At 60.2% G+C, this 15,703-nt stretch overlaps 1 protein-coding gene across 1 annotated transcript in view; it reads right to left on the bottom strand.

The window, feature by feature from the left end:
• Window positions 1–218: 218 nt before the first annotated feature.
• CSPG4 (chondroitin sulfate proteoglycan 4) overlaps window positions 219–15,703 on the bottom strand; it is a 35,165-nt gene continuing 19,680 nt past the window's right edge. The window contains exons 3-10 of the mRNA XM_081047787.1: window positions 11,186–14,722; window positions 9,559–10,041; window positions 9,051–9,227; window positions 7,322–7,520; window positions 7,110–7,244; window positions 6,833–6,999; window positions 3,182–3,365; window positions 219–2,893 (exon numbers count right to left, since the gene is read on the bottom strand). Coding sequence (XP_080903913.1) covers window positions 1,059–2,893; window positions 3,182–3,365; window positions 6,833–6,999; window positions 7,110–7,244; window positions 7,322–7,520; window positions 9,051–9,227; window positions 9,559–10,041; window positions 11,186–14,722 — 6,717 coding nt within the window. The 3' untranslated portion in view covers window positions 219–1,058. The remainder of the gene's footprint in view (window positions 2,894–3,181; window positions 3,366–6,832; window positions 7,000–7,109; window positions 7,245–7,321; window positions 7,521–9,050; window positions 9,228–9,558; window positions 10,042–11,185; window positions 14,723–15,703) is intronic.

Here is a 15,703-nt window from a genome sequence, read left to right as displayed (position 1 = left end):
GCTCCTCAGAGAGGGCCTACCCTGTCTACCAAACCGAGGGGCTTTGGTCCCATCCCACACAGAGGGGGCAGAGATTTGGGAGGCCAAGGAGGCGCAAGTTCAGGGCGCGTGTGGTCCTGTCCACCCAGCTGACTGAAGCCCAGCGGGAGGCCTGCCCCCAAGGAGTGCTGGCTGGTGTGGACGAGGGCCCAGTGCAGTGAGACAAACAACACACAGCTGTCCAGAACCTCCGGAGCACCGTTTATCCAGGCCGCATGGAGCCAAGTGTCCCCAACTGCCTGCCCCAGTCCTCAGTGCCTGCGGCCTCAGACTGCTGCAGGGCCATGGACCATGTTTGCCCAGCCCTCCGCCCATCCAGGTGGGAATGAACCGGCCTCAGACCCGCCTGGATCCCACACCCCCAGGGGCCCATCAGTCCTGGCTAGCTCAGCACCATGTTAAATAGCTTCCTTGCAATCTCCCTTGCATAAGCTCATCCCTAGAGCAACCCACCCACCTTGCACTCTGAACACAATTATTCTACTGGCTATGCCTTCCAGAGAGTGGAGGGGCTGTCTCCTCTGTCCTCTGCTCCAGGGAATGCCATCTTCCTAAAAGACCCGGGGGAAAGTTTTTCTCTCAACCCTGGGGCAGAGACAAGGGAAGGCTGGCTTGGAGAGAACACCCATCTGCCGCTCCTTTCCCGTTCTTCTCCTTGCCTTCTCAGCAGCCAGGGTCAGCTGTGACTCGCCCAAGGTCACAGGCCCAGGACCCAGAGTCCTGACCCATCTAGGCGGTCGCTCTGCTTTTGACAGCCCAAACTAGCTCCAGGGCAGGGGACTGCCACCTAGCCTGCTTCTGCCCTTGGCCCCTTGCAGTTCTCCAGGCATGGAGGGAGCTGGGAAGAGCAGTTCTGACTCCACTCTGTCCTGGACCCCTGGAACTTCCTCCCAGCACCCTCTGCTACTGGTGTCCTCAGGTCTGTCTGGCTCTGGGGACACTCAGGGCATGGGAGCGGTGGGGCTGGGCCTGAGTAAGCGTGTCCCTGGCCCCGTCAGTGTCTGGGCCCAGACCAGGCCTCACACCCAGTACTGGCCATTTTTGAGGGCAGGGTTGGGTGTCCGGCAGAACTGCAGCAGCTCTGGGTCGGGATGGCCCCCCGGCGGGGGCCCCTGGCCTGGCACGGTGGTCAGCGGGATGGCCTGGCCTGGCTCAACCTTGCGGAAAGTCTCCATGTCACTGGCCAGGCCATTGCGGGGCTTGGCTGCCAGCACTTGGACGTTGTGCTTGCCTGTCTTGTTGCGTTTGCGGAGGTAGAAGAACAGGGGCAAGATGAGAGCCAGGAGCAGGAGGACCAGGCACACAGGGATGATGACGCTGAACATGTTGGCCTCAAGAAAGCCCAGGAAGCCGCCCCTGGCCATGGTGGGCTTGGGGCTGGAGACCCCCGGGCTCGGCTTGCCTGTGGGGGTGCCACTCTCTGCTCTCCCTGCTTCTGTCCTCGCAGCCTCGGGGACACTGAGCAGGGCCACACTATAGGGCCGGGATGCATTGTAAGGCTCAGTGGCAAAATCCAGACAGGCCACAGCAGGGGGGACACCGCTTGCCCACAGCTCCAGAGTGAGACTGTCGCTTGCAGGGCCGGGGGGCCCACCTTGTGGCCTGCCCACCTCCAGCCCCAGCCTCCCTTCCTCAAGTTCCTGCTGGGTGAACTGCTCCACAAGCTGGCTGCCCCTGGGCTCCATCCTGGCGTGGGGCACACGGACCACACGGCCGTGCCGGGGTCCGGCCAGGAGCCGGAAACGGGGCACACTGCCTGTGACATTGGCCAACTCACCTGCATCCAGGACAGTGGGGTCCAGGCGCAGGGTGGCACCCTGTGGCCACGGCCCGCCTGCCCGCACATGCAGCAGCGCCCTCACAGTGACGTTCACTGTGGCTGACGCATTGGCACCCCTGGCCAGTGCCAGGACGCTGAAGTGGTCATGGGAGGAGGAGAAGTTGGTGAAAACAAAGACCACTTCCCCCTGGTCCACCTGGACCTGGCTGAAGGCTGCGGCTGGCTGCCCGCCCACCAGGAGACGCCCGTACCAGGGCCCCTGGGTGAGGCGGTATGCAGCGTCTGGCTCCTTTCGGTCGGAAACCACCAGGAGCTGCTCCTGGCTCAATGAGGAGCGCCCCACAGCCTGCGGAACCTCTAGTGGTGCCCGCAGCTGTACCTCAATGGTGGACGGCAAGACGTCCACAGCCAGGGACATGGGCACGGGTGGACTGGCCCCATCAGATACGCTCAGCTGAAAGATGCCGGCCACACTGCTCCCATTGGCCACGAAGGCCAGCCGCCCTGCGTCCACGTCAGCCTGCGTGAAGCGGCCCACAGGCCCCGCACTGGCCCCTGCCAGGCTCAGGAAGCCGTTGTGGGGTGCCTGCTGCACTTTGTACTCGATCTCCCCGGGAGCCGAATCTGGGTCCACCACACTCAGCTGGGCCCGGGTGATGGAGGCACGGGAGCCTCGGGTGAGCTGGAGTGGCATGGAGGCCTGTGGCCGAGGCGGCCGCTCATTCACATCCTGCACTGTGATGGAGAAGGCCTCTGAGGTCTGGGGTCCTGCCAAGGAGGCCCCCGCTGGTCCCTGGAGGTGGGCACGGAAGCGGAAGCCATCCTGCTGGGTGCCACCGCCACCATGGGCATATACCAACAGTCCTGCGGCCAGCTCGGACTGCAGGAAGTGGGGCTGCCCAGCGTGGAGGGGCTCTTCAGACACCAGCAGCTGGCCCCTGGTGGGGAACTGCGTGATCTGGAAAAGCACATCGTGCTCTGGGCGCTGGGGTGATGGAATGCTGGCCAGGAGGTTGGAAGCATCGAGGGTAGCTCTGGTGATCTCGGCCCGCTGGCCTTCGGGGACCCAGAGACCTGGGGGTGGGACACAGGATATGAGGTGCAGTCCACCGAGCAGTAGACCCTCAGACCGGGACCCCAAAGGCAAGGTCTGCCACCCCCCTCAGACCAAGTACCCCAGGATGGGGCTCAGAGTTCCCAGGAAGACAAGGACCACATGTCCCCTCCGACCTCAAAGCCTCTCTACCTGCCCATCCTCCCTATAACCTCCTAGGTCCTGAGGGCTGACCTTGGCCTTGGTCCCCTCCTCTCTGGGCCTCTCCCAGTGTGCCCCTAACGTTGCCAGCTTGTTATGCTGTTCACCTTTGTTTCTCCACAGGCGGCTGGGGCGCTGGGGGCAGGCGGCCTCAAAAGACACAGCCACAGCAAGGGTGGCGGCCACTTCGGGGGCAGGGGGTGAGGCTAGTCGTAGCTCCAGGGCGTCGTGGGCCTCCCAGAAGGGCTCGGAGGGCATCTTGTGCTCATAGAGAACATTCCTGGCATAGACCTGTGGGGAGACCCCATCATTGGGACAAGAGGCAGTTCCAGCCTGTGTGCCCAGGCGCCGGCACTGGGCACTCCACCCGCGCCCTGACCACCCTTCAGTGCCCAGCCTCACTCTAGGCTCTCCTGGCTGTGCCTGCCTCTAAGTCTGTAACCCTCTCACCCTCACTGGCTCAGTGGGTCACCACTCGGCAGTCCTATTGCAGTGAGAGCTGGGCTCTGCAGACAGACGCCTGTGTCAAACCTGGGCTCTGTTGCCTTGGGCAAATCTCTTCTCTGAGCTTCTGGGGAAAGCAATACTCTACCCGTGTTTCTCTTGTCTGCCGAAGACAACACTTCTATCATCTCCCTTCTTTCTCTCATGGCATCAATTCCCCCCAAATGGACCATTGCCATCATTACAAAACCATGGTATTCTTTCTTCCACCTTAAAGAAAAAACTCTTGACTTCACTTTTTCCACCAACATTTGCCACACCCTCTTATTGTTCTTGTACCCTGTTTCCCCAAAAATAAGACCTAGTGGGACCATCAGCTCTAATGCAGCTTTTGGAGCAAAAATTAATATAAGACCCAATATTATATTATATTATACCCAGTATTATATTAGTATAGTATAGTATATACAACACGGTCTTATGGTAAAATAAGACGGGTCTTATATTAATTTTTGCTCCAAAAGACGCATTAGAGCTGATGGTCCGGCGAGGTCTTATTTTCGGGGAAACATGGTAGCAAAACTCCAAAAAGAATAGCCTACACTCGCCCCATGTTGTGTGAAGCAGTTTGGCAGAGGCACCAGTGTTTTAGATCCGATGGTCAGTTCTCAGGACTCATCTTACCTGCTCAGCAGTATTTTTATCTCATGTGAGCATCCCCTCCTCTAAGGCCCCCTTTCTTCCAGGATGGCCTGCTGCCTTGGTTTCCTTCCTACCTCACTAGCTGCTCCTTCCCAGACTCCCTTCTTGGTGCCTTCTCTTCTCCCGTATGTCTGTGGCTTGGCCTCAGACTCTTCTCCATCCACGGGCATGCCCCACGCGTTCTCCTTCAGTCCTCAGTGCCAGCTATGCGGATGACTCCCTTACTGTATCTCCCTTACTTGTGTCTCCCGCCTGGACTGCTGTCTCCCGAACCCCAGCCTCCCATTCACCTGCTTCTGGGGCAGTTCCGCGTGCATCTCACACCGCGCATGTGTGGTGCGGACTGCGGCCCTGCCAGCCTCTCATACGCCCACTGTGGAGAACAGTAGCTCTGTGCTTCCAGGGGCTCTGCCATCATTCGTAACTCCCCTCCTCCGCCCATACCCCATCATCTCTGGCCTGGATTATTGCGATAACCTAACTGCGGCCCAGCTTTGGTCCCCGCTCCCCGCCCCCACCGTTTGTTTTTAACACAAAGCCAGAGCCTTTAAAAAGTAAGGTTATGTCATTTTTGCTCAGCTAGTGTAATAGCCTACCATTTGACCACAGAAATCCCGTTGTGACCCTGTTATCCCTGCGACCTCATCTCCCACCCGCCCCTCGGCAACCCCAGTTGAACGAGGGCTGCCTGCACATTAAACCCACAGTCTTCACTTTCATAAAGACATGAGTTCCTTGCCTCTTCTGATCCAAATGTGTCCTCTTGGCTTATCTTTTGTTTTCCCCTTTTAGGAGACACAGAACTATTTTCCTCCTCTCAGAAAAACAGGACTTGCACAATCTCAAGATGGAACCTGACTGGTATGGGAGACTGGTGAACTGGGGAGCACTGCCTGTTCCCAGGGGAGCACGGCTCAGTTGAAAGGGGTGGTGGTTTCTCAGCTGATTGCAGAAGGAGGGAACACAGGCCCTTTCAGAAACTAGAAATCATTTTTTTTGGTGACCAGTAATTAAAGGTTGTATGTTAACCATTAATTTAAAAATATTAAATGCATTGTGCAGGCCAGATAAAACACATCTGGGGGCCAGATGTGGCCTGCCAGGGCTGCCGGCTGTAACCTTTGGCCCAGGCTGAAGGGGGAGCAGGAAGGGAGGGGAGACCACTGGGAGTAGGGATGAGAGGCGGAATGCCTGGGCAAAGGAGCATCTGTGGGTGGGAGGGGTCTGGTTGAGGGTGGGACAAATCACAGGCGACCTGGGGAGGAGTCCCTGAGCTCTAGGAGCAAGCAGTGTGCTCTGGTGAAAAAAGTCTTGGACTAAGTCAGAAGGCATAGTCCTGGCTTTGCCCCTTACTGGCCATGTGCTGTGAATAAAGTCACCTGACCTCTATGAGCCTCAGTGTCCCTATCTGCAAAATGGGGACCCTTGTTTCCTGCTCCATCCAGCTCAGAGTATTGTGGGGCAGTGGTGATGTCAGACACCGCCAGTTCTGCCCTGCCCACTTCCCCAAGTTGGTCTCTGCCTGCCTTGCCGCCTCCTCTCGGCTTCCCCGTGTGGCTCTGCTAGTCCGCCCCCTGGTGGCCATTCAATCTGGTTCTGCAGATTGGCGGGGTGTGGGGGGAAGCACTGGAGGTGGGGGAGCGGCTCGGAAGGCCTGGTCCCATTCCCTCCCCCTTCCTGGGCATCCGGTGACAAAGGCTCCCTGGGACTCAGGGTGCACAGCTGCAGCAGCCGCCAGTCCGCTGGATATTTCCTTGTAGGGAGGAGGCAGGAAGCGGGCCACAGCAGAAGCTAGGGTTCCAGGAGAACAGAGCACCCAGGAGGGGAGACGTCGATGTGAGAGACCCAGGGAACTTTTTCTCACCCCCGCTAAAGTCACCTCCTTTCCTGAGGCCTGAAGGATCCCCACCTGCTGCACTTTCAGGGAGAACCAAGGCTGCCCTGGCACCTCCTGCACTTAGAGGACGTGCTAAGAGCTAGCGGCTGGCACTGGCACAGGTAGCCAGCAGCCTTGCAGTCTGAGTGTTTGCTGGTGGCCTCTGGTGTGCTCTGGGACAGCTGAGCCCTGAAGCTGCCATGATGGACAGATGGCAGCTTCACTCCCAGCTCGACCTGCTCGGCTGCCTTCTGTCCACGCACGTGCTCCCAGGACCCACTCTGCTTGCTGGCCGCTGACCTGAGCCCCAGAGTCACACCTCTGTCCACAGGCCCGACAGCTACCTTCATCTCAAACTCCATCCCCCTAACCAACCACTGTTTCTCACCAGACACTGAGATGTACTAGTGTCCCCCTAAAGTACACCCTTTCCAGCCCTCAGGGTTCAATTGCAGCTTCCTTCTGGAAGCCAAGGCCAAGGACCTGCTTCCTGCTCTGGGCCCCTGTCATCCTGACCTCCTTCATCTTTCTCCCTCCCCATGGATCACAGCCCTATGTGCCCTACCAGCCTGGTGGCTCCTAGAGGGCAAAGCACACAAGGCTTGGACCATGGGGGACCCAGGGAGTCTGCTGCCGACGATGATGGAGCCGGTGCCCGTGACCACATGTATGTACAGGGCAGCGTGGGCCACCCAGGGTTGTAGTCTGAGCTGTGGCTGTAGAACTGGGCCCTTACCTCGGCCTGAGTGAAGTTCACCAGGGCCTCCCCAGTGTTGCTCTGCTGGGCGTGGAACAGCCGGCCAAGCTGAGGGCCCCGCACCACCCGGTAGAGCAGCTGGTGGGGGTCAGTGCCTGTGCTGGAGCTGGCTCTCAGGCTCTGGCTGCTGAGAGGCTGGACGGACCCTGCGAGAAGCGAAATGGCCTATCAGCCTTTGAGCAGGGGCCCGGGCAGGGCCTGTGAGCACTGCAGAGGCAGCCGGACCCTGGTATGTTACCGCACTCAGCACACCCACCTGGGCAGACAGTCAGCGTCTGGCTGCCCTCCAGTGAGAGGAGCAGCTGCTTCTGCGCCATCACACGGAAGAAGTGTGCAGGAGAAGTGTGCTCACCATCAGAGACATTGAAACGGAAGCCTCCATCCAGGGCTCCTGAGGGTAGGTGGAGGTGGGTCTTACTGGTCATGCTGGCCCCCATTCTCAGGGCGTCCCCACCTCTCAGCACCCACCTCTGTGTGAGAACAACACGAGCCCGTCGTCCAGCTGGGCCTGTGTGAAGCTGTGGACCCCTGTGCCCAGCGCTGCCTGCAGCACCACCTGTCCGTTGCTGGGCTGCTCGATGGTGTAGACCAGGTCCTTGGGCTCTGAGTCGCTGTCTGTGCTCCTAAGGGCTGCCGTAGGGATGGGCACAGTGGCCCCCTCCCACATCTGGGGACACAGGCCTGTGAAGGCTCTGCCCCCAATGGCATGGAGGTCCGTGCCATTCTGCGCTCCCCTGCACAAAGGACTCCATCCCATTCACCTGTCCCTGTTATCCCAGGGCCCCCACGCCCAGGTTCCTGCTCCCATCTGCCTTAATCCTGACTGTCCCTCAAGGACTGCTCATGTTTCCCTACCTCAGGAAACTCCCAGCTATTCCCCGTACAGGCTCTCGGCCCTCAGACACCCCCAGGTCTGACACAACTTAATCTCGTTCTGTCTCACGGGCAGGGCAGAGGTCTCCCTCAGAACCTCCACAGTGAGTCTGGGCCGGGCATGGGCACACTATGGGAATGGTGATTTCTGTCTGCCCAGGATACTTAGAAATGGGCTCCCCTTCCAGGTGAGGTAGGGGTGGGAGGCAGGGACAGCTGGAGAGGCTGATGGCTGGCCACCGTGGTGCAGCACTGAAGCAGCACTGGGATGAGGGCAGTCCCAAGTCCCAAGTGGGTGGGCGAGGGGTGCCTGGGTGTGGGCAGCCCTTCCCCAAGGTCAGAGAGAAGGGGAACTCCCTCAGGCCTCCCACCTGCTCGCAGGACAGGACTCGGCTCCCAGTGTCCTGTGAGATGCCTGCCGGGCCAGCAACTTGGGAGCAGTATTGGAGGGAGGCTCTGGTACCTGGAGAACTGGGCCCTCTGGTATTCCTGGGCGCCCTCCCCCAGCCCCAGGCTGACCCCCGCGGTAATTCTAGGAGGACCTCAGTGGACAGCACCACCTGGTGGCTGAGCTGCCACACAGCAGCTGCTGCCTGCGGTCCCGGGACAGCCCTTTTGCAGGCCTCCCTGCCGCCGGGCTGCTTCCCACAAGCACATCCTATACCACAAAATTGCCCAGTGTTCATGTCACGGACAGCCTTTCAGCCGTCTTTGGAAGGCTTCCATGGCTCCTGCTGACCCAGAGCCCACACCCTAGAAGTTGGCATTCAAGACCCTGCCCAGTCAAGCCATGCCCTTCCTGTTTCACCAGTAACTACTTTTGTGGCTGTGGAGAAGTTCTGTCACCTGTCTGGGCCTCACCTTCCACCTCTGCTGAATGCGGGCACCACAGCTGTGCAGTAGTGTAAGGTGCAGGACCTTGGGGAGCCAAGGTGTGACACGCCTTCTCTTGCTGGAGGTGGATATAGGGAGCTAATGGCTCTCCTTCTAGAGCCCACCCTTAAGGGCTTGAAAGAACTTTCTTCAGGAGTTCTGGTCCTGAGCCATAGAAAGAGCCTCCTGTTGAGGGTGAGTTCAGGGCCAAGCATGGCCATTCACAAGGCTTCCTATTGCACTTATAAGTGTCCGAGAACAAAGCCTCACACCTGTGTTCTATCATATTTTCAGTGCAATAGCTCTTTTCTCTTCCCAACAACCTAGTGAGGCATGTGGCACGGTCCCTATTTTACTTAAGGAGGAGGAATGTGGGGCTCAGAGGGAGGGGAGCTGTGTGCTGGGCCTCTCCAGGAGGGGAGGTGGGGGGAGGGTCCTCACATGCTCTCACCTGCAGGCCTGTGTTTGTGGTCAGGATGGGGGGTTGGTCGTTGACAGGCAGGATGGTGATGACCAAGGCCACCGGCTGGCTCTGGCGGTCCATCTCTGAGGCGTTAGCCACCAGAACGAAGCTGTCTGTCTGTGTCTCACTTCCATCGTGCACATAGCGGATCAGCTGTTGTTCTACCTGCGGGCAGGGCCAGGGCTGGGGGTCAGACCCTGCATCCTGTGCCCGGCCTTTGGGTGCGGGATGAGACGCAGTCCCCCAGAGCGACAGGTTCTGCAGGTGGGACAGGCCTTTCACCCAGAAGGAAGGAATGAAGGAGGGAAGGACACAAGGACAGTCATTTCTACTGTCCAGTGAGGAAGGAGTCAGCTCAGGCATCTAAAGCAGAGGTGCTCCAGGAAGCTGGGCTCTCTGCCTCCTCTGCACATACCCTTACACTGGGTGTCCCTGGGGCTCCCCCACTCGGACCCCAGAACTGGGCTGTGCCCCCCGGGCCTCCCTGACAGTGTACCTCTCTCCAGGAGAAGGTGCTGAGGCTCCCGCCTTGAGGCTCTTCCTGTCTCTGCAGGGCCCCGTGCTGGGGAGGCTCTAGCACCTGCAGGTCAAGGCCAGGCAATGTGGGGAAGTAGGGCCCAGCGATGTGGAGCAGCGGCGGGGCCAGGGTGCGGGTGCCGCCCTCGGGGACGCTGAAGTTCTGCGCCTGCAGTGGGATGGCCGCAGGCAGCACCTCCAGCTCCACGCGGAGACCCTCGAGGGGAGCGCCCAGGCCTGAGGCCACATCCAGGGAGAAGGCATCACTCCAGGCCTCAGGGTGGGAGTGCAGGTACAGGACCCTGCCTGCGCCCACCGCCTCCTGGGAGAAGCTCTGCACAGGGTCCAGGCTGGTCGGCTCAGCTGCAGTGGCGCCGTGGGATAACATCACCAGGTAGCCGGCGCTCGGTGGGGCCGTCACTGAGAACACAATGTCTTTCGGTGGCACTCCCTCCTGGGCTGCCTGATTAATAGAGGGTCACAGGGACTCATAAGAGGCACACAAGGAGGTCGTCATTGCCAGAGACACACTCCCTGAGATGTACACAATCACACATCCTCAGGTTCAGTGACACAATCATACAATGTCACCACACACTGACGTGTGGACAGAGATACACAATCGTCACACACACACACACACACACACACACACACACACACACCCCACACGCTGCCCCTGCTCCCACTATTGCCACTCCTTACCACCAGAGGGCGCCCCATCCTTCTTTAAAGCACAAACTGACACGAGGCCTCCAGAACTTGCAGACCCTGGTCCAGACCAAGGGCTGTCGGGTGCTCCCTCACCTCATGTCCAGCCGCGAAAGGTTACACACCACTCCCAAATGCACTTTCCTGATTCTGTATCTTTGCCTGGAATACCATTCACCCATCTCCTTCTATCAAAATCCCAGACTCTTCAAAGTCTGGCTTGAATGCTGCCTCTTCTAGGACAAAGAAACCTGATGCCAGACATGTTCAGTCACATTCTGCCCAAAAGTCCACAAGGGGCTCAGAAATTGGCAGTGTAGGGGAATAGGCCCAGAGAGGGCAAGGGACTGGCCTGAGGTCACACAGCAAGTCAGTGGGGCCGCTGGGTGGCCTGTGGTTGCTCTGTGAGGTTCCTGAGGGTCAGCAGCCCTCTGCAGACCATGAGTCCTGGTCTGAGGTCTGGGAAAAGAGCTGAGGACATGGGAACCTGGGGGACAGCCAAACCTGTCTGCAAGGCCTGTAGGCCTCAAAGATTGTGCCCATAAAAACCCAGCAGATAACTTACTGTTCCTAGAATACAGATTCTGGGGCTCACCTCACATACTCCGTAGCGTGGTGGGGCCCAGGAATCTGTGTGTTTAGCCGCAGCCTGAACGCACACGCACATGGCATGTGAAGCACAGACACTGCACTGGCAGCTGTATGTACAACAATCTCCCCGAGATCGCCGGGGACACAATATGCACATGTCCAGGAGCATGCCCAAGGCACACGCACACACCCAAGCCAGGAGCCGCCACACACACACCCGGAACACGGAGCACGCACAGCGTGAAGGCTGGATGGCAGAGCCTCTTCACCCCGCCCCCAACCTCGCTCATCTCCCAGCCCTTTACCTCTAGCTGGTCCCTTCTGATCTCAGCTGCCTCCCCCTGGAAGACGTAGATCTTCTTGTGTTGGACCAGGTGCAATGGGGCCAGTGGCCCCTCTATGGCAATGGTCACTTGGAGGGTGGCGTCCGTGTGCACAGGCCCTGCCTCCACAGAGAAGGCCAGGGTGTCACGGGCGCTGAGGCTGCCATTGTGGCTGTAGAGAATGGCCCCGTCCAGCAGATCCTGCTGGACGAAGGCTGTGGCTGGCTGGCCGGCCCGGAGCAGCTGCCCCCAGCGTGGGCCAGCTGTGACCCGGTAGTGGACCTCATCCCCACTGCGGATGTCCAGGTTGGTGTCTAGCTGCAGCACAGCTGTGTCGATGGTGCCCTGGCCTCCTTGAGGGACCACAAGGCTGGAGCCATTGGCCACACGGAGGTAGGGCTCGGAGGCCTGGACTTCCAGCAGTGCGGTGGCCTGGTGCTGCCCGTCGGACACCTGCAGCTGGATCCAGCCACGGTCAGCTCCCGAGTGCACAAACAGGACTCGTCTCTTCCTGAGGTCCTCCTGGGTGAAGCGGTAGATGGGCCGCGTGGGCTCCTCCACAGACACAATACTGCCAAAGAGGAGGTCCTTGCGGGTCAGCACCAGCTGGGCATCAGCAAAGCCTGAGTCGGCGTCACTGAAGGCCACGTCATCTGTAGTGAGCAGCCGCTGCCCACCCCGGGCCACGTGGAAGACCCGGCTGATGGTCTGCACCGGGGCGTGGTCGTTCACAGGCTGGATGGCCACCCGGAAGACGCCCCGCACCTCCTCCCAGGCCATGCCACCGCTGCCCTCGCCCTGGCGGGTCGCCACAAATGGGATGTCATCCTCCGTGGTCTCGGAGTCGTCATGCTGGTACAGCAGCCGGCTGTGCAGTAGGTCCTCATTGGTGAAGGATGTCACCATGGTGGCCTTGTCCTGTGACCCCCGCCATGCCAACCTCCCGTGGCGGGGCCGCTCCATGACCTCATAGAGGTAGCTGGCACTGTTGAGACTCTTGACGAAGAGGTGGTCGGCAGAGAGGATGGCCTCACCACCCTCGGGCACCGAGAGGAGGACGTTGGTGAGGATGGGAGCATCTGGGTCACCTCCGATATGGATGGGGAAGGTGTAGAGTGGGGAGAAGTGTGGTGGAGCTGTGACGCGGAAACGGAAGACATCCTCGACTGCCTCTGAGGCACGTGCGGTGGCCCCATAGGTCACCCGACCAGCCCGCAGGTCATTCTGGGTGAAGCCCTGACCGTCTGACAGCCTCGTGCCCTGGAGCCGAAGATTGCCCTTCTTGGGGGCCTGAACCACCTCGTAATGGAAGGTGGTGGGGCTCGGGTCTGCCTCTTCCAGGGTGGCCTCCAGGTGGGCTGTGGTGAGGGCCTCCTGCCGGGTGTTCTGAGCGTGCAGTGGCTCCAGCCGCAGCAGCCTTACGGTGGCTCTCTGGACTCTCACTGGGAAGGACAGATTGCTCAGGGCCTCCTGGCCCACCTGCACCTCCAGGGCCAGCTTCTCCACTGTGTCCTCGGCACGGTACTGCGGGTCGGTGCTCAGGTACCTCACGCGGCCCTGCTCCACGTCCCGCTGGTGGAAGGCCTGCGTGGCCTGCCACTCGGCACCCTCTGCCCCACCTGCCCCCTGTTTCTGTAGCTCCCCGAACTGCAGGGCCCCCGTGGCTCGGAACAGCACACTCACGTCCTGCTGCACAGCATTTGTCTCCACCGACAGGTTGGCGGGCAACACCAGGGCAGCGGAGCCCTGGGCCAGCTGCAGCCCGGTGTTGTGGCGGACCCGAATGGCTGGCCGGACAGCCACCACCTTCAGCCTGCTGGGAGGACTGGCCTGCAGCCCATCACTGACCCGGAACATGAGGTCCTGCGTGGGCCCGCCGCGGTGCACATAGACGAGGCTGCCCGCCTCCAGCTCCTGGCAGGAGAACTCTGTCACCGGCTCCCTGGGGTGGTCTCGGTGCTCCACGGGGCGGCTGGCCGGGGCCCCGAGCAGTTGGAAGGTGAGTCCCTCACAGGCGGAGTCGGGGTCGTAGGCCTGGAAAACCTCAGGTCCCAGGGGCTTTTGCGTGTGTTCCAGGACCACCATGAGGCTGCCGTGTGGGAAGATAATGCGGGGCGGGTCGTTGACAGGGTTTACCTGGATGGGCAGAATGTAAGTTTGGCCCCTTCGCAGGCAGGAGGGCACGGGCCCCCGAGCCGTCACTGACACCTCCAGCACCAGCTGGTCAGAGGTGTCTTCGGAGCCGTCGTGGACGAAGCGGGCCCTGCGGTTCACCACGTCCAGGAGGGTGAACATTTGCCGAGCCTGCGCGCCTGGGATGTCCAGTTCCAGCTGGCCATGGCGCGGCCCGCGGCTCACACTGAACAGCACTTGGGATTTGCGCAGCTCCGCCTCACTCAGGTCCAGAGTGGGCTGCACGTGCCGCCACTCAAGCCAGGCTGTGCCACCCTCGGCCACCACCAGGGGGCTGACGGTCAGCAGCTGGGTGAAGTTGGCAAAGACAGGAGGCAGCCCTGGCTCAGGCACACAGGGCTCAGGCAGCTCCATGGCGGGCCACGCCGCGGGTGCCAGAGTGGACAGAGCTTCATAGGGGCCATAAGCGTCCTCTTCGTACTCATCTTCCTCAGACCTGCAGCCGGCCACCATGTGTCGGGTCAGCAAGGCTTCCCGGAGCCCCTGCCTCCGGCCATTGATGCTGAAGTCCTCCACGCAGCCCAACAGGGAGACAGTGGCGGCCTCCGGGGCCAGGGCCAGGCGGTGTTCCTGCAGGTGGCGAGCGGCCTCTGCGTCCAGCCCCCCAAGGAGGAGACTACCGCGTGGCTCCAGGAAGCTGAGGACCCCACGGTTGGAAGTCTGCGTTGGGTACTGGTCCACAGAGATTTCCAGCCGGTGAGCAGCCATGTGGACACTGACCTCATGGGGCTGCCCATCGGCCACAGGTACACTGTTGTGCAGCAGCACTGTGCCCTGGCCCTTCTCGACCACAGCCCGCAGGTGCCCCTCAAATATGTCCACATAGATGAAGTCCCCACGCCGGCCTCCTGCCTGGAAGGCCAGGGGCGCCTGCTGGCTCCGCGTGGTGAGTGTAAACTCCAGGGTGCCTTCATCCTGAGTGCTCCAGGCAGGGAAGGCAGCCAGTGCGTGGGGCCCGGAGAAGCCCAGGGCCACATCATCACCAGCAGAAAACTCTTCAGCGCAGCCCTCATGCACGTCCGGGGTCAGTGGCTGGAGGAGGCTGCGGCCATTGAGGGTGGCCACGTGGAGGCAACCCCTCAGGGGTCGGCTGCTTCCCCTCAAGTAGGGCAGGTCCAGGCTCCCAGGACCCCCCAAGAAGAGCCCATAGGGCACATCCAGGGAGCCCCCTGGGACTGGGGCCGAGGTGTTGAGGAATCCATCAACGGACAGCCAGGCCCAGCCATCGGATACTGCCAGCCCCACAGTGTGGGGGACGGAGTCGCTCAGCAGTGTCTCTGCGGGGGTCTGCAGTCTCAGCTCCTCCTGGCTGAGGACAAGTCTGACCTGAGGAGAGACAGGGGTTGGGGGTGCAGGAGCACTGTGAGTCTACAGCTTCTGCTGGAAAAGTGCAGCTGGTCCCCAGGCATTCCTGGGTCCCCAAAGCAGAGGGCCTAGGACAAGGCCTTGTCAGGCAACCCCTGTCCTTCCTGCCATCTCTTTACTCATCCATCAAACACTCACCAAAGTGATCTCCGTAGGGCCTGCGTGGGCTCTGGGCCCTGGTAGGAGTCAGATGTGGTCCCTGCCCACAAAGAACTGACATCTAGAAGATGCTCTCCTGGACACTCAACTTGGATTTTTTTATTCTGCCCCTCTTCTTTTGGATGAGAGGTGCCAGAAAAATCACACTGGGATAAAGCAGATTCTACCCTGGGAACCACGGGCACCTGGGAAACCCCTGCCAAGGGTCCTGAGTAGACCAAATACCAGGGGTCACCAAGGCAGCCAGGCTCACTGCTCAGGAACGGTGAGCCCAGTCAGAGGCTCTGTGCTGTGAAGATTCAGTAAGAACAGCTCCCTGACCTGGATCGAGGGAAGATCCTTGGGGAGAAAAGAGGGACATGGTTTTGTCTCCGGGACACTGACACCAGAACTAGCTCTGCTGCAGTGCTCCCACAGCCAGATGGCAGAGTCAAGGAACTGAAGGAGCAGAGCACTGAGAACTGTGACCTTGGGAATCCAAGCACAGAGCACCTCTCTAGGGGTGTGGCCTCCTTATATCTGACAGAGGCAGAGCATCAGGACCAGGCTGTACCAGGCTGTGTTCAACAGTGACACCTTGTGACAGCAATGGCAGTGGCAAGTGGACTGATGGATGACCAGACCAGTCTTCTCCCCAGTGGGGTCTGGGGGCAGATGTTTCCCCCAAATTTAGACTAAGACCTTGGCTTCTCAAACTCTTTGTGGTTAGGGGGAAGGTTCAAGAGAGAGCCAGACGACTCTGCTAATAAAGGTTGTGCTGATTTGAAGGATGAAATGGAAAAA

The sequence above is a fragment of the Rhinolophus hipposideros genome, assembly GCF_964194185.1.
Source record: "Rhinolophus hipposideros genome assembly, chromosome: 5".
NCBI lineage: Eukaryota > Metazoa > Chordata > Mammalia > Chiroptera > Rhinolophidae > Rhinolophus > Rhinolophus hipposideros.
The sequence above is the reverse complement of the archived record's forward strand: the minus strand, read 5'-3'. Positions and strand labels throughout refer to the sequence as shown.